Source organism: Cynoglossus semilaevis, chromosome 9 (assembly GCF_000523025.1).
Source record: "Cynoglossus semilaevis isolate Cse_v1.0 chromosome 9, Cse_v1.0, whole genome shotgun sequence".
Lineage (NCBI taxonomy): Eukaryota > Metazoa > Chordata > Actinopteri > Pleuronectiformes > Cynoglossidae > Cynoglossus > Cynoglossus semilaevis.
The window spans coordinates 9286643-9305188 of NC_024315.1; the positions used below are offsets into that span (position 1 = coordinate 9286643).

General features: G+C 41.9%; 2 protein-coding genes across 2 annotated transcripts; one reads left to right on the plus strand and one right to left on the minus strand.

The window, feature by feature from the left end:
* The first annotated feature begins 27 nt into the window (after positions 1–27).
* On the plus strand, positions 28–16968 carry evpla (envoplakin a). The gene is made up of 22 exons (XM_008317069.3): positions 28–3248; positions 6850–6949; positions 7043–7197; positions 7512–7635; positions 7992–8123; positions 8439–8480; positions 8599–8760; positions 8892–8999; positions 9259–9354; positions 9451–9561; positions 9966–10112; positions 10235–10386; positions 10480–10577; positions 10713–10885; positions 11048–11223; positions 11334–11472; positions 11643–11836; positions 12153–12303; positions 12413–12496; positions 12681–12788; positions 12877–12969; positions 13175–16968. Exons 1-22 carry the CDS (start codon positions 3202–3204, stop codon positions 16577–16579), a joined length of 5997 nt encoding a protein of 1998 aa, XP_008315291.1. The 5' UTR covers positions 28–3201; the 3' UTR covers positions 16580–16968.
* ten1 (TEN1 subunit of CST complex) lies at positions 16911–18503 on the minus strand. The gene is made up of 3 exons (XM_008317068.3): positions 18276–18503; positions 17829–17986; positions 16911–17559 (listed from the first exon to the last, which is right to left on the minus strand). Exons 1-3 carry the CDS (start codon positions 18365–18367, stop codon positions 17408–17410), a joined length of 402 nt encoding a protein of 133 aa, XP_008315290.1. The 5' UTR covers positions 18368–18503; the 3' UTR covers positions 16911–17407.
* Positions 18504–18546: the final 43 nt, after the last annotated feature.

Genomic DNA, 18546 nt, shown 5'->3' on the forward strand with positions numbered 1-18546 from the left:
TTAGAGCTGGATTAGAGACACACTCTGTTGTTCAATGTTTATTTGATGAGACTGAAATCTGATAATAATCCTTAAGGAATTAGATAGTAAAAAAACCCAGTGAGGAGACTGTTGATGTGGGTGTCTGCCCCACTGTGGGTGTGTTAGGAGTGCATAGGATGCCTCAGCAGGGTGTGGCTGCTGTTTAGGTCTATTTTACCCATATGCATTTTCCTGTAATTATGTAGGTGTGTTTGATGATAATTTTTTTTAAAAATACTCCACAACCTGACAGTCACCTCTGATCAATAACAACATTGATCTCCACTGTACACCCACACGCACACCACCGATAATTATTATTATGAAGGTATTTTCAACTGGACTGTCTTGGTTTCTGGAACATGTTTCACCTCTTCATCCAACAGTATTATTAAGATCAAGCTGACTGCTGGATAATTCTGGTATTTAGCCTCAGAGTGACTGAATTCCTGATGCGAGTCATTGACAGGAAGTTGTGGTCAAAACAGCCAGGGATGCACAAAAAATATATATAAATTTGGATCTAACTCTGAGTTTTATGATGAAAACTTCTGTGAAGTGTTTTGTGTTTGAGCCCAGCAGGTTGACTGTTGCATATCTCCTCCCTTGACAACATAGAAGTGTGGTTTATCTTTATGTGGTTTAAATGACGACGTTGTCTCTTACAGAGTTACATAAAGAAACCAGTGTAGAATAAAGGACACCGTTCTATGTAAACTATAATATTAAGTGACTAAAGCAGACGACAAAGGTATGTTTGTCTACGGTGTGTGGTAAAGACTGACACACCCTCACATGTATGGTCTCTCTGTTGGATAATCACTGCTGTGATTAATATAACAGGAAAATGACCTCAAACTGATAAAGAGTTCAGTTGGAAAACAGGTATAACAAAAGGTATAACAAAAGTTATACCTGGTAATACCTGTAGAACAGGGTTTTAAAGTATATTTGTGGAAAGAGGAGTTGAAGTGAAGGGTGGTGTCGAGGTGGAGTCAGAACTGTGTCACTAATGGAAGAAGTTACTTCAGGTGATGTCAATAAAGTGTAGTTTAAAGAATTCTGGAATTTTGTGATGTTTTGGACGAGTGTGTGAAGATCGGAGGAGCAAAGATGGAGATGGAGTTACGGAGTCAGAGTTGAGGACAGTCAGAGAACGAGAACATGTAGCTGTAATGTGAATGGGTCAGAGAGTTGAGCATGTCAACCTGGGGGTGTCAGGAATGTTGTAACAGTGTCGACAACAGCCTGGAGCCCAGAGCAGGGGCTCCAGGCTGTATATTATAATTCATAATTATGATATGTATGTGTGTTAGCCATTTGATAGGGTTTTAACTCCAGACTGAAACAGTCGTAAAGTCAAATTTATTTTTTCAATATTATTCTAAGTCCACTTTTCTTTTAAAAGGACAAGATATATCTTGAAATTCCAGAAATATCTTGTTCATATACGTACTTACGTACGACGAAGATGTGTATATGATTAGGCTGCGAAAAGATTTTAATTGGTAAGCCAATAATCACAGGATAGCTGTGCATGTGATCATGATTAGTTGTTATCATGATTAGTTGTGATCAAAACAATGGCGTCAATCTTTCAACAAATATTAACTCTGTCGTGTGACTTTGTCCCAGTTTTTAATTTTGGCCGACTGTGACTTTGACGTTGACACCCCCGCTCTACATCCCTGCTGTATTTCAGTCATTATTGGTGTGTGAACTGTCATTGTGGACAACAGTTCCTACAACCACGAAATAAAAACGCCCACTCCTGTGGTGGACGCCCTCAGACAGAGACAGAGTTATGCCTGAGTGAGACAGTGAACGCAGCACGGCCGTGTGCTGCCTGTGCTGCTCCTGGCTCCGTCCACAGAAAGCGGCCCTGCTGCATTCCTCACCATGATTTCCTATTGTTGATATGCAGCAGAGACGCCCTGATCCTGAATGACCGTCATGTCTGGTGATGCAGCAACAGCACACAGTTAATCTGCTGCTGGGCTTCATTTGTCTCTTTAACACTGGACCTCGTGTCTCTGTGCTGCGAGTGACGTCCTCTCTGGGCCACAGGCCGTCACACTGTTGGCTAAACACACAGGACATGCAGGTTCTTAGCATGTAGCTCGGTGTAGAAGGGATCTTAGAGGGTGAGGGAGTTGGTAGTTGGGTGGAGATCACAAATAGAAGAGGAGGTCAAATAATATAAATATACCATCAACTGGACTTCAGTGAAGATTTTCAGTGTTTTCACTCAACTGGTTTCAATTAGTGATTTAAAAGTTTAGTTCTGCACCAAATTGAAAAAAAATCATGAACCTCAAAGATGACTTTTCATTTTATTTCCAAATAAATCCCTCCCTCAAAAATACCTTCACTTATCCTTATATGATGATCAACACGAGGCACTAGATTGATGCAGTGGAACGGTTCCTGCCTGCCTTGTACAAGTCTCTGGGTTTGAGTCCACCTAATCCCCAGAACCAGATCCCTTTTTTTTTTCTTGATAATATGATGAATTAAAATGTCCTCTGACACGACGATCCAAGTGAAGATTGAGTTTGTTTTTTTTGCCTGACTGTGAGATGATCAACAGTTTGAGCTCCGGTGGTAACGATGACCTTTTTTGTCTGTAGTTTCCACATTCTCCCTGTGTGTGGCAGTGTTTTCTCCAGTTAGCCTGGAGAACAGATTATGGATTAGGTTAGTTCTTCACTCTTTATGAATGAAAACAATTGTTCATCTCTATATGTGGCTCTGTCATGGACTAGACCCCTTCCCCTCCACCCCCTCCCATTTATATTTTATATCTCTGGGATTATACCTCAAGTATTCAGTTTTACTACTGCAGGAATTCTCAGTCCATCAAAGGTCCTCTGCTGCTGCTGTGTATCAGGACTTGAGTGAATAGGGAGGGCAGGAGCAGAGGAGGGAGAAAGGGAGAGTGTGGAGGAACAGGTTGCTCCGGTCTGGTTCTGCAGGATGGATGTCTGGGCGGCGACACGCCTGCTGACCCTGCTGGGAGGAGCTGCCATCGCTTAACACTGTGCCGATGTGAACATGTGTATGTTTGAGATACCTGGGTAGGAACCAGGGGGAAGGAGGAAGACAGAGGCAGAGACGGAATAAGACCCAAGAGAGAGAGATTTCTGTGGGATCTCGGCGTGACCCACTACAACTTCCAGGATGTTTAAGAAAAAGGAAAGTTCCGACAGCTTGAGCAAGAGCACCAAGTGAGTGTTTTCACCACAAACAGCTGTTCATGTGTGGATGAATGAATGAATGGATGGATGGATGGATGGATGGATGGATGGATGTCTTTACAAATGTGAGTGTTTATCTCTGTGCGTGTGTCTGTGTGTGTGTGTGTGTGTGTGTGTGTGCCGACGGTGTATCTCGGTCAGGCCCCCCCTCTGCTGTTCTTCTAGATTTGAGAAAATGTGTCAAGTTTCCTGTGCTTGTTCTTTCTGTCCTCTTTCTCTTTGGGCTGGAGCTTGTTATGTTACAGCTCGGCTGAAAAAAAAAAACCAATACAAAACAGAAGATTTGAGATTAAATCTATCCTGACCTTCAGGTGCTTTGATTTGTCAGCTCTAAGTTAAAAAGGTTAAAGTTGATTTCTAAGTTGCTCGTTGAAGTGTTGCCAGTGCCTGAGGTCATGTTTACATTGTCATCGTGAGGTCTGTGAAAAACAACAGGTGAAAACTGAAAAAAAATGTCTTCACCACTTGATGAGAACAAAGTCCCTTTCAATCTGAAACATTCCAGGATGTCGGTTCATCGGTCGGAGACAAAGCCTACATTTTCACGTATAAACGTTTTTATGATATGACTATGAAGTTTAAAGATATGATCAGAAAGTTCTCTGTCCGTTCAGCCCGCTGTGATACGTCAGCGAAAGATATGATCAGAAAGTTCTCTGTCCTTGTGTTGTTGTTGTGAATTAATAAAAGACAAAACAACGCAGTACTGTAGATCTGACTGTAGGTGGAGAGGGGGCTGATGTTGATGTCCTGGCCAAACTCTTTATTATCAATAAACCATCATGGTTCCATAGACAGGTGGAACCCTGCCGCCCCCCCACCTCCCTCGCCCTTTGCTCTGTGTGGTGAGGAGGGCAGGGTGGTTTCTGTGCCTGATGTGGGCGTTGGTTCTGAGCTGTACTTCAGACGGAGTGACAGCGCTCAGGAATTTCCATCACCGTTTACATGGACAGTGTGAAGCCGATCGCTGCTAGTGGCAATTTAAGCTTAATGTGTCTGAAAGAAGGACGACTCCAGTGGTTCATTAGATGTAATTACTGTGATTAAAACACACATTTACACTGGATTGATTCATTTGAATGATTGGACTGAACAGAACAACCTGCTGTCAACACCCAGGTCAAACCTGGTGTACGACTGCACTGTGTGTGTTAGTGATTTAATAAAAAGAATAGGAGACATGGAAGGGCAGGACTGAGCTGCAGATATGCTGTAAGGTCAACTTCTTCTGTGCGGTGAGTCACCGTGGAGGACACGCCTGCAGTTACTCGATCACAGACCTTTATGCCGTGACGATCCTGTGTACAGGGAGAAGAATCACCAAATCTCTCATGTTCCCTGTCAACAAAACATTTCTCAAAGATGATAGAATCAAAACAGGAAAAATAATTCAAATCCGGTAAAAACTCGTCATTGATCACACACTGTTCAGGAAATGAGATTCGATCACGACGTTGTTATAGATGTATGTTCTGTCCGGCGCGATAATATAAGGCGTTCTAATTTCATCTGGTCAGCCATTGTTGTAGTTTTTTTCATCCATGTCATGTTGCTTTATATTAGCTTCATCAGTTGCATCTTTAGCAACTGTGAAGCTAATAAAGGCAGGAATATTCGGTCATTGACGTTAAGTGTAGTACAGGTCTCCACGATACTTGGTGATAGTTGATTTAACTACATATCTAACATGCCACACTACAACCACGGCCTCACACACACACACACACACACACACACACACAGATCAATCACCATGTGTGGGTGTGACCTGTCACTCAACTTCTTGAGCTATGAGAGAAAAAAATGTCATTGACTGGACAGGATGAAGGAGACCTGACGTCCTTGGTGACATGTTTGACCTATTGCCATTTTCCCTGGAGTTTTGAGTTAAAAAAAAACTTCAAATGAGAAAACTAAATTTTAAATTAAATACCTAGGGTTAAAAAAGTAAAAAATATCTAATAAATCAGAAAAGAATCCAAGATTTTCTTCTTAAATAATACTTTTTATTCAAAATTTAAAAGAAAAAGTTGAAGAAATAATTTAAACTTTCCAAGACTAAAGATTAGTCACACCTCTTCCAAGGCTGTTTCTCAGATTGAATCCAAACGTCCAACCGTATTGACTGATAAACATGTCTGGTATGTTAGAGCACAAGACGAATTCTTTCAGTAAAAACCGTCACACCTTTTTATTAGAGGTAGACTTTTATAGGAGTCGAAACAATGAACTTTGTTCAACACATATAAATTAATTTGATTCTTTAGACAAAGATGTCTTCCACTGACCACCACTCTTTCTGGGTGTTTTTTGGTTGTTCTGTAATCAGGAATACAGTTTCTAACACCTGATGCCTCTGTGCTGCAGAAACGAGTTACACATTTAAAAATTTAAATCACCATCGACTTCAGAAAAGTCAAGTGAATGAGAGTCGGTCGTCACAGAACAAGGATGAGGAGAGAATCTTTATTCTCATTTAAAAGTGGTGTGTGTGTGTGTGTGTGTGTCAGTCATACCTGTCCCTCCTGCTGAGTGAGCAGAAATAGGGAGTCCATTGTCAGAGCAGTTGAAGAACCAGATTAACCCCCCCCCTCCCCGCCCCCCTCCTGGATTCAGCGCAGGTTTTCCACATTCCTCAGAGTGTGAACTGTGTTTTTAGGTTCTTGTGTAAACCTTTATCAAAGTGACATCTGTTTACCCCCCCCTCTCCCCTCCCTCAGAGACACGTCTCTGTCCTCTGAGTTGACAGTGGTATGTGGGCCAACAGAGCTGAGACTCTGACACACCGGCGGATTTTAAATGTTATACCTGATTGATATTCAGAGGTTTAGATGCTGAGGACTGATGGAAACACATTGTGTTTTTATGGGGTTTTTACACAGAAAAATATAAAGTTATTTGGTTCTTTTTTTGTTGCTTTTTTCACCTTCTCCTCACAGCCATGTTAACACTCTGTCTGCACTGGAAATCCAAAATGAGTCATTTGCTTCTCCTGTTGTTCAACGTTAACATGAAAACAGGTTTTTATGTTTAAAATGTCAGGGACTCAACGATCATCATTAAGTCAATGCAGAAACGGTCAATTCGGTCAACATTTGCACCACGTCTAACGTCACCTTGATTTTGCAGCTCTAGTCTGAGCCGCTGCTGAGGTTTATGGGTGCAGTTCATGTCGACGTTTCCTCAGGTAAACACTCAGAGTTATCAAATGCACAGCGAGGCTGAGGGAGTGACAGGTGCGCAGGAATTTGTCACATTTCAGAAATGCTTTAAGGTGTGGCACGGTGAGAACGACACATCCGCAGGCTGACCTCCAGCAGAGGGCCCTGGGCTACGGGGCAGGTTTTTTCATCTTGATGAAACAGATCGCACTGATAAGAATTCTGTTTTCTATGTGAAAATTATAAAAAAAAATTGTTGAACCGGTTCCACATCATGTCTGTACTTATGAATATAAACACTTGTGGTGTCCTGAAGTTTGTTTGATGTTGGGTCAAGGATCTTGGACCAAAACAAACAACAAAATGAAATTAAAAATTAAAAATGTCCCTCTTTGCCCCAACCCTCACAGGACCAGCACCAGTAACCTGGCCTTGCTGATCGCTCAGATGCAAAAGAATGCCGACCAGGTGGAGAAAGATGTCTTGCGGGCAGAAGAGCTCCTGGCTGTGGTGAGAAAAAACAAACAGTAAATGACAGACTGTCATTTACTTCACTGACAGATATCAAAGTTGACCTGTTCCACTTTCATCCTCTTCCGACAGGATGCAGAAAACGACAAGAAGGAGCTGCCGTTTCAGCATCAGACTATGATCTCAGACAAACTGGGCGAGGCTGAAGGTCTGCTCAGGGACCTGTTTTTGGACCTGGACAAAGCCAAGAAGCTGAAACATCCACAGGCCAGAGAGATAGAGAATGAGTGAGTTAAAAATGCACGGGAAACCCTGCTGTGCCTGGTCTGATCTGAACAAACATGGTTCACTTATTAAAGCTTGACTTAACTTAGGTGAAAATTCTACACTAAAAATAAATGAAAACAAAAACAGTTCGTCCTGGGATTACATCTAAAATTTTAAAATGATTTAAGAGATTTTTTTTTTCATGTTAGCTGTGTTCAATCATAAATTAGATTTTCATCCATTTAATTAGCTAAATTCATCATTGACTGCGGCGTTAAACACCCAAATTGACTATTATCATCAGTTTTTCTTCTTTCTTTCCCTGCGACTCCAGTGTTATCCGCCTGCACGAACGCTGGTTGAAGGACTGCGGCTTCTACCGTGACATCTACGAACAGATTGACGACGTGTCGCTGATGCCCAGAATCGACTGGAAGCCCGTGTTTGTTCAGAAGCAAGTAAGTGATTCTATTTAAAATACTTCATTTAATTTTGGATGGATGTTTACAAAATCAGAAGCAAGTAAGTGATTCTATTTAATTTTGGATGGATGTTTACAAAGATGATTGATTAATGTGTTGCAATTATTATAAGAAAACACACATATTTGTTTTGACAGAAATCCATGCCACACATAGTTGTCACAGTCATACAAACCTTCTGTCATCATCCAGCTTTTACGACTCTCACTCTCCTGTAATCAGCACGTTGGCTCAGCCCGTGTCTGGCATCAGCGGAGCTGATTACAGGCCTCTCTGTCCTGCCGTGTGCATACCAACGCTGACATTCTCCTCCTGTCTGCGTTGTCTGACAGAAACAGCTGAGCTCGGAGGTGTACGGCCCCAGCATGGAGGACCTGGAGAAGCAGATCGCCTCCCACAACATCCTGCACAAGCAGATCGAGGCCTACAACTCACAGCTCAATGTCAGCTCCGCCGGCAGTAAGGTAAACACCAGTGTTTAAACGAGAGTCCAGTAACGTCACCTCATGACTTGGGTGGCCACAGTTTGCACCAACAACATGGGCCGATCTCACTGATCACTGGAAACATTGTTTCTAAGGCAGTGTTTCCCAAACTTTTTTTCTGGGGACCCATGGTCACAAACCTACCTACCCAAGACAATAGACATTATTCATGAACTCCTGGGAAACATGATGCGAGACAACCCAAAAAAAACCCTCTTGCGACCCACCTGAGGGTCGTGACCCAGTCTTTGGGAAACAATGTTCTAAGGCAGGTGTTGTTGTCTTGTGTTTTAGGACAATTACCTGACCCTGAAGAAGGAGTACAACAGTATACTGGTGAGTTCCAACATTTGAGTCAAGAACAAAGTACGGGTGTAACTCTAGGTTTTTTAATTTAATTAAATGTAATTAAATTAAACTTGGTCTTCAATTCTTTTCTCTTTTTTTTCTGCAGGACAAATCCAAGTGGCGCCGGCACTACCTGAACAGCCTGTATGAATACATGCACGGCTGCAACAAGGAGCTTTCTTTTCTGGCGGATGAGCAGAACAAGATCCAGAAGCAGGACTGGAGTGACCGCATGGTGGACCCAAATGATGTGCGCAGGCAGTACGAGGTCAGGAGGGACGGGGTTTCAAACCACTGATAGAAGACTTCAGACTAAATTATGTCACTCATCTCAAAAATATCTTTTGTTTGTTGTCGAGTGGGTAAATAATCAACTTTGTTCGATTTGATCTTAAACAGAATTTTAAGAACAACAGCCTGTTGTCCCATGAGAGCGAGGTGAACAAACTCCAGGATGAAGGAGACCGACTCGTGGAACTGAAGCATCCTGCCAGCTCCACCATACAGGTCACAACTCCTCGTCTGTAACAAAAGCCCTACATTTAAATGACTCCTGTTTTAATGTTAAATCTAGGGATGTCCGATAATATCGGCTGCACGATATCTGTAAGACTTTTTTCTCTGATAATGAAAACCTGATACCGCAAAGCCTGGGTTTCGCCAAATAATGTGAGCCCTAAAAATAGTTTGGGGATGAACTGTATATTAAAGTGAAAGTCACCCAACATTGGACGTCCCTAGTTAAATCTGGCCCCTAACATTACAGACTCAGAGAGATGCAGTGAGGAACGAGTGGCAGAAATTCCTCAATCTGTGCATTTGTCAAGAGACTCATCTGGACAATGTGGAGGAGTTTAAAAGAGTGAGTACGGAATCAACAGATTTCAAGTGGGGTTTTTTTGTTTTGTTTTTTTATTTTCATCATATGTTAAACCATATTTGGTTCGTCTCTGTCTAGTACCAAATGGACACGGATCAACTGTCAGAGTCACTGACCAAACTCAACAACAGCCTGGACCCCAAGACCATCAGCAAAAAGACCAACTCAGAGACACTGCTGCAGCTTGAGGTACCTGAAAAAAGGAAAATAAAATTTGAGTTTAAATCTCTTTAAAGATTAGTCAGGTCACGGAAGGAGGGAAATATTTTTAAAGTGTTACAAGAGATGGAGACAATAATTCAAAGGCACCTACAGTGTTTGTTTCTCTTGTGTTTGTAAAATGGATCATTTCAACAGATTGAAAGAGGTTTTGGCAAAAAGAAATCAGATCAGTTTTTTCCCTCTGATTAGCCACAGCTAAATGCAGCATGACCCTTAGGGGGTGCAATGCTATTGCTGGGGTTTGGCGATGATGTATTTCACTTTCCACCACAGTGGAAAAATGACACTAGTTTTTTAAATTTGAAGTTCTGATGCAGTAGCTGGACTAAACGTCTGAGGCCGTTTGTTCCTGTGCCCTTCCACACTGTCAGAGAGAAGAGAAGACCATGCAGAACGCTGAGCAGCTTTTGGCCGACCTGAGAAGACGCAGTACCACCATCTGTCCACTGAAGCTGAGACGCAACACCCCCAACAAGTCCGTCACAGTGGAGTCCCTGTGCGACTGGGAAACAAACAAGGTAAAGTAGTACTATTAGGACAAAGTGAAAAAGTGACACAATACTGTGTATCAGAGTATAATGTTAAACGAGTACAAAAAGTAAGCATGATCAAATCAAATCAATCATTTATTTTATTTTAGGATTCTCTGTTACGAGGGGAGAGGTTGACCCTGAAATCAAATTCGGACGAGAACTGGAATGTCATTTCCACCAGTGGAGAAACTAAAAGCTTCCCAGGAGTTTGTTTCCAGATCCCACCGCCTGACCCTGACGCCATCACCAAGGTCGATCTGTAAGTGAGGAGAAGCTGCAGTTGTAGGGCAAAAAAAAAAAAAGTTTGATGCTGATGCCTCTCTCTCTCTCTCTTTTCTCGTTTCTCTGTCAGTTTGGGGGGTGAACTTGGGGACATCAAGAAAAGAAGAGCTACTCTGGCTTCATCTCTGAAGAATCACAAGTCAGAAGTATCCAGGTCTCTTCAATCAGGTAATTCCCTCACGCAGTTCTTAAAAACATTTTATGAACCAATTATTTCACAAACAAATATACTGTACATGTATTTGTACAAACTGTGTAGATTAAAAAAAAAATTAAATTATTTTTCTATCTTCCTATGACTAGCCCCAGTATCTTCTGCTCCACTGGATCCAAAACTAAGTGCCCTGGCCCAACAGATGGACAATTTGGACAACGACTTGGCCAGTGCCGAGGAGAGCATGTTGAGTCGCCTCCGAGCCCCACTGAACCGCAGTGACCCGGCTGGAGACTTGGCCAAAAGACTGAGGGAGCAAGAGGTGAAGCCAGTGACACCATGAAAATATTCTACTTTAGATTCGATTATTTTTATTATTCTTAAAAGTCAGAGACTTTGTGTTCTTGAAATATTATCCAACTTTCATTCTACCATTGCTTTATTAGCTCATTAGCATACATTTACTTTTTTTTCTCAATTACAGCAAGCTGCCTTGGCCCTAAAGGCTCTGGAGCAGCAGAGACAGGCAGCTAAGGCCGACCTCCAGCCTCTGCTGTCCCAGGACCCCAGCGGAACCTCCTCTGCACTGCCTCTCAAGCTAAACGCCACCAACAACAAGTATGACGACATGGTTGCACTCGCTGACCTCTTTACCAAGAAGTAAGTGTTGTATATTTGGACTGAGAATGTGTACTGGAATATATCTGTGCTTTGGACGGTGATTGAAGATCTCTGCAGGCCTATCTCTGAGATTATGATTCCTTTTCCAGAGCTAACGCCTCCCTCAATCTGGAGAATCAAATTAAGAAGGTAGATGGTGTTGTTTCTGGATTTGAGAAGAAACTAAGTGACGATGGTCCGACTCCTGATCTACCGAACGCAGTCCAAAGCCATCTTGACGACATCCAGGTGAGGAAGAGATCTTCCAGGCTACGATTATGTGACTGCAATCTCCTTGGCTCATCTACCAAAAAAAACTTTTTCTTGCAGCAATACTGCCCCCTGTCCTCCAGAAACAGAAACAGAACACACTGTGTTAACGTATGTTTTTATATGTGTGTTTCCTCTCGCTCATTCAGTACCAACGTAAGGCTGTGACAGCAGCTCAGGGCGACATGAAGAAGCTGAGTCAGGATCTGGACACCACAGAGCAGCTGTGTAGTTCTCTGCAGCAGGGCTACCAGGAGTACTGCCCCGACATCCAGCGCCAGAAAACGGACGTGAAGCAGCTGCAGACTCGATACGCAAATGTTGCCAACCAGCTGAAGGAGAGGTGAGCACCGTTAGTGTAACTTATTGATTAAATAAAATGTTGCCATTCAATAAAAATACCACCTTTTTAAATCCTAAAAATGTCCTTGGGTTAAAATCAAATTATTTTAACTAATTGATTATTGTGGTAAACCCGTTAATTTTGACAGCCGTAGTTAAAATCAATGTTAATGGGTTAAAGATTGCTCATAGGGCAATAAATATTCCAGTATTCTTATGCTGCTGGTAAAGGGAGTTTGGGGTGAATTCTAATTTAATACAACGTCACTGAAACAATCTGAGTGTGACATAATGAAGTGTTTTTACCACTCTTTCAGAGAAAGCATCTTACAAGAAGCTGCATCCAAGAACCAGGAGTTCCAGGCCACGTCCAGGTCTCTCAGCTCTTTTCTGAACAGCCTGCCAACAAACCAGATCAGCTACAATGATGACGTGTCCCAGGTTGCTGCCAAACAAAGCTCCCAAGATGTGAGATCTTCTTTTGACTACTAATTAAGAAGCTGCTGTAGTAAAACTGCATTCAAATGTTGTCATAAACTAACAGTGATAATAAACTGAAAAATAAATGTTGCTGCAGAGGGTAGTGGAGGACCTGAAGAGGAAAGGGAACGATATGGATCGCATATCTGATTTGTCTCTGGACCTGCAGAATCTATTCAATGTAAGAATGAAATTCCGTCAAAAAAAAAAAAGATATCATGTTACTTTCAAACAGTAATAATTGTAGTAACTTTTTACATAATCTCTGATTTACCTACTGAAACTGAAAAAGACCTTAAAAACTACATAAAAGCTTACTCATAATTAATTTCCTAATTTCTTATATTTTCTCACTTTCTCTTCAGGACTATGACACTAATGTTGATAAATACAACAGTACACTGGAGGAGAATGGGCTTTCTATCCCAACAAAACCAAAAACATTCACACTCTCTGATGCTGTCCGGAAAGAGGTAACCAAACAGTCAACCAAAAATCACTGATGAAAACATCAGTTTGGTTGTTATACATGTTTAAGATTCTGCCTTCTGTCTTTTCCAGGAAAAGGACTTAGTGAACAGCTATGCTAAAGCCACAGCTGAAAACACCCAACGCCAAAAACAGATGGACTTGGCCAAGAATCTGGTTTTACAAGTAAGATAATAAAAAGAAAACAATGAAATTAGTAGAAGTGCAATTATCAATACCATAACTTACCATCTCCCAACCTTTTTCAGATTTTTTAAATGGAATATTACACTCTATATACATATATATATACATTATACAGTATATACATTAAGTAAAGTGGTTGGGCTGAAAATTGATACAGAAATAAATGTGTTTTTTCCTGTTGCAGAATGAGGAAAAGATTCAACAGGTGGCTCAGCAGCAAGTGCAGCTGCAAAGCCAACAAAGGAGTGCTGTAGAGACGGAGACTTTGATGAGAGAGCTGGATGAGGAGAGGGACAGGACAAGTCACGCTGAGTTAGAACTCAGAACCTTTAGAGACAGGATGATGTCGCTGAAGAGTCGCAGAGGAGTGGAGCGCATTGAGGAAAAAGAGGTGCTGCAGTACTACCGCGACCCAAAGTTGGAGAGTGATTTGTCTGACTTGCAAAAAAGCCTGATGGAAGAGTCTCTGCGACGTACCACAGTCTATACAGACGTTGAAGTTCTTAACAAGAAAATCACAGTTCTGGAGGACACCCTGAAAAACACTGCTCCTAAACTGGTGACCAAAGAGGTAACAGAGTTTGAGAGGGATCCTCAGTTGGACAAAGAGGCAAGTAAATTAAGAGAGGAGATGGCAAGAATGAGGGATGAAATTCACGTACGAGATGGAGAACAAATTCAGATGAAGACAGAAGTCACAATTCTTCAACAGAAGCAGCCACCAATCAAACAGATGGTGGTGAAGAAAGAGGTGCTGAAAGTAGAACAGGACCCAGAGATGCTAAAAGCAGTGCGTCTGTTTGAGCATGAGATTTCTGATGAAACCAACAAGATGAAGTTGATCAATAACGACATCTTCCAAACAAGGAGTCAGATTAATGCACTTGAGCGTCTAATTCCAAATATTCAGCCCAAGATCATCACCAAGGAAGTAAAGAAAATCGAACAAGACCCTGAACTTGTCACCGAATCCATGACGATCAGAACCAACCTTAATGAGGAAAGGGCTCAGTATGGCACCTTGTCCACTGAGTTGAGGGATCTGCATAGCCGTTACAGAGAGGTTCAAGACTGGAAACCAAAAATTGAGGTGAAGGAAATTGTCAATGAAATCTACCGGATAGACCCTAATACAGAGATGGAGATATTGCGACTGAGAAGAGAATTACAGGACCTGACTAGGCAACGCTCTGATATAGAGAGGAACCTAACTCAGGTTACATCCGATGTGCACATTCTTCAGTCTGAGAAACCTAAAGTGGAATATAAAGAGGTTCTTCAAGAGGTGGTCAAAGAAGAAAGAAGTCCTGAAAATGAGAGAGAGATCCAGAGGCTCAATGACCAGATTTACCGTTTACGCACCTCCTACAGCACTCTGCAGGACCGCGTGAGGCTACTTAGAAATGAAAGGGATGATTTGAAAGCTGAAAAGTCCAAAATAGAAACCCAGGTTATCACCAGAGAAGTCATTAAGTATGAACCTGATCCACTGTTGGAGAAAGAGGCTGATCGTTTGAGAAGAGATTTACGCGAAGAGGCGCAGCTGAGGCGCAACACTGAAGAGATGGTGTTTGATCTACAAAACAAATACATTCAGCTGGAGAGACAGAAACCTGAGGAGAAAGTGATTGTGCAGGAAGTTGTACGTTTACAGAAGGATCAAAGACAGGTACTTGAGCATGATCGGTTGGGCAGGAGCTTGGATGAAGAAATAATGACCAGACGTCAGACTGAACTAGAGCTCCAGCAACTGAGAACAACATTGGAAAACAAAGAAAGGATCCTCAGAGAGAGTGATGAGCGCCAGAAAAGGGTCCAGGCTGAGTCTGAACTCAGAGAGATCCGTATCCGTATTACACAGCTGGAGAATGCACCACCCCCTGTTGAGGAAAGTATTATTGTTGAGGAAGTGCTAAAGGTTGAGAGAGATCCAAAACTGGACAGGTTGACCAATAACATTCGGTCTGGTATGGACAACGAAACTAGAGAAATCCTGCGTCTCCAGAGAGAAATCCGTAATATCACTCTGAGGATTGAGATGCTGAAGAGAGAAAAGTCTGGTGAGAAGACGGTGTACAAAGAGGTGGTTCGTGTTGAGAAAGATCAAGCTGTTGAAACTGAAAGAGATCATTTGAGGGAACAGGTTACCCAACAAAGATTTGCCAGACAAGACCTGGAGGATGAAATCAGACGTGCCAGGGATAAAATCAACCTCCTGACGAGCTCCAAGTCCAGCACCTCAAGAGAGGAAACTTCCCTTACGTTGAGCAGAGATGCACTCGAGAGGGAGAAGGACAACCTCACCCGGGAGCTCAGAACACTTGAAACCAAAAAACAGGACATCAGCCTGTCCTTCCACCAGCAGAGTCGGCTGATGAGTGAGAGAACACAGATGAGTAGACAGAGAAGCATTAAAATGGAGTCTGACGTACAGAGACTGGAGAAGGAAATCCTGAATGAAAAAGACAGGATTCATGAACGGGACACCGCCATCCGTGAACTTGTGCTTCTACAGCAGAAAGAGGAGAACACAGAGACAAGGACCAAGGAGACCAATATCTCCACCAAAATCACCATTTTGGACCCAGAAACAGGCAAAGACATGTCTCCTTATGATGCCTACCTGCAGGGCCTGATCGATCGCAAACAGTACATTCATCTGCAAGAGCTGGAGTGTGACTGGGAAGAGGTAACGTCTATGGGACCTGATGGTGAGTCATCAGTCCTGCAGGATCGAAAGAGTGGCAAGCAGTTCTCTATCAAAAATGCCTTGAGAGATGGCCGGCTGACGGAATATGATATACAACAATACAAAGATGGAAAACTCCCCATCTCAGAGTTCGCCTTGCTTGTAGCAGGTGACAATAAAAAGCAGCTTGAGTTTAATTCGGTCGTCCCCAAGACAACTACTACTACCACCCTAAAATCATCCCAGTTTGAGCTGCCCACCTCAAGGGAATTCCTGCCAGTTGCTGGAGTCATGGATACAAATACTGACACGTGCTTTACAATACGCAGCGCTGCTATGCGTAAACTGATTGACCCCACTACTGCCCAAAGGCTCCTTGAAGCACAGGCAGCAACGGGCGGAATTTTTGACATCAACAATAAAGAGAGGTACACCGTTCACAAGGCAGCAACCAGAGGCCTCATTGATGACAGTCAAATGCAGAGGCTACTTAATGCTCAAAAAGCTTTCACTGGTGTAGAAGACCCTGTTACCAGAGAGCGACTGTCCACTGGAGAGGCGGTTCAGAAGGGATGGATGACCAAGGACACTGCTCTGCGTTATATGGAGGCACAGCACCTGACTGGAGGCCTGGTCGACCCCAACACTGGCCACAGAGTGAGCATCTTGGATGCCATTGGGATGAAGATGATTGACAGCACAATTCTGAGGGAGCTGCAGGCTGAGACCACCTACACCAAAGATATTACAGACCCAATCACTAAAGAGAAAATCAACTACAAACAAGCTCTGGATCGCTGTAAAATAGACCCAGTGACCGGCTTACCAATGCTGCCTGCCTCCTCCAAGGATTCTGGGTACACTTCAATGTACAACTCTACAAGATATGCAAAGTTTTAGATTTGTTTACAACATGCTGAGAGTTTAGTCAGTCATGGTCCAGTAAACATGTACTGTTAGATATGGCCAATCCATATAAAATCACGATTCATTACAATTTTGACTCAGGAAAAGTCTCCTACAGCAACACTTGATCGTTGCTGTGTTGCCTCTGTTTACTGTAACTGTACCTGACATGGGCAATGTTTTAGATCTAATTTAAAAAAGATTTTAAATTACATTTATCTTTGTTTTATTGTGTTAGGGTTCCTGGGACATGGTGCAATTCTATTTACTAAGATTGATTAATTCCTGTATTATCCATGGGCATCGCTGTTCGCTTTAAACATAGTCTTGTTTGATACTTTATTAAGAAACAAATATCAATAAAATTAAATTATAATGGCAAAGAACACTGATTCTCTCACTTTTAATATTGTGCCATCTAGAATGTTTTGAATTTCTTTTGAAGACTTTTCAGATTATATATTTTACTTAACAAATTTAACAAAGCTTTTCACAAATGTCCTTTTATTGGTGTCAGATGTTATTGTGATAACTGAATGGTGAAACAACAAACATGCTGTTGAAGACCTTTTTGAACTCTTTTGGTCAGGTAGCCAATGAATAAAAAGCGATGTCATCAGCATGTCTGTATGAACAAAGACACATTTTAAGAATAATAATATTAATTAACACAATACCACAAATATAGACTCTACTGTAAACACATTTAAAACCCGGTTCAAACTATAGTCAGACATATCATGAGACATCGCTGTCTCGTGATTTTTACTTGAAGCTCATGGAGCTCATGTTAACAGTCTTGAGTTGGTGGATACCAACTGATCAGGTGGTATTTCCAGGCTGTGCATTTTGAGCCTGACCACACTCCCTCTCCCGGAAGAAGTTCCTTTGCTCATTGATGGCCTTCTGCAGAAGGGCAATGTTTACACCATCAACACAGGTCAGCACCCGGGCACGGACCATCACTCCAACCCCTGTAAAGTCAGAAGACACAGATGACCTCAAATATTGATCACATTCGTATTACCAGTAAAAACAACAGTAACTACCCTTCCTATATGGTATTCAATTAGTTAGTGTGTATGGTTGTCTTAAAATGAAAGTCTGTAGTATTTAGCCTATACACCTGTTTACTGTGTGAGGTAAGTGCATTGTAACATTGGTACAGTACATTGTATCTTATAAATAAACTGAATATAGTCTGAAACATTAAGTTATAACAGATAATATAGGTTCCTCTTACCCTCAGCATTTTCTGTTTCCCCCAGAACTAAGTACTGGGCCCCAAGTATTGGGTTAAAGGGCTCCACAAACAATGTGTTGACAACAACATGGTGTTCTTTTGAAGCATGCTCAGCCGACAGTGTTGCTCTAGACTCCTCCGACTGATACAAAACAAGTCTGAAAAATGTAAAATATCATTATTAGGTTTATATACATATTAGGTTATATATGCATATATATACAACCCGCTTTTTAGATTGTTGGTTTGGCGCAAAATAAATGTGATATATTAACCGGTAGACTAGGAGCGATGATGGAGCGAATCCACAACCTTCAAATATAGCACTTATAAATTGGGGAAAAAACGTTCCTCTTAAACACAACTGAAAACGTATTCAAAACGTTTTGACGTTGTATGCATTGTATGGAAGTCGAACATTTTTAAACAATTTCGAACTAAACTCACCGGCCAAATGTTCTGATGGATTCTCCTTCTCGGATGGCGTTAGACTTTATTTCCCAGGGGAAATGAAAAACTGCTGCCGGAGGAAGCATCATTGTCTAGTATTTCTAATAACGACTGAAAATAACATAGAAATGTTGTGTAACAAAACTAACTCTTCTTCTAATTCTTCTTCTAGTTGTCAATAGATTTGTTGCAATTCTTGGCTTGTTGATAGTATCGGGGAACTGCTTCCGGAATATAGGTCACGTGGTGCATTGGCATCTTTCTTTAC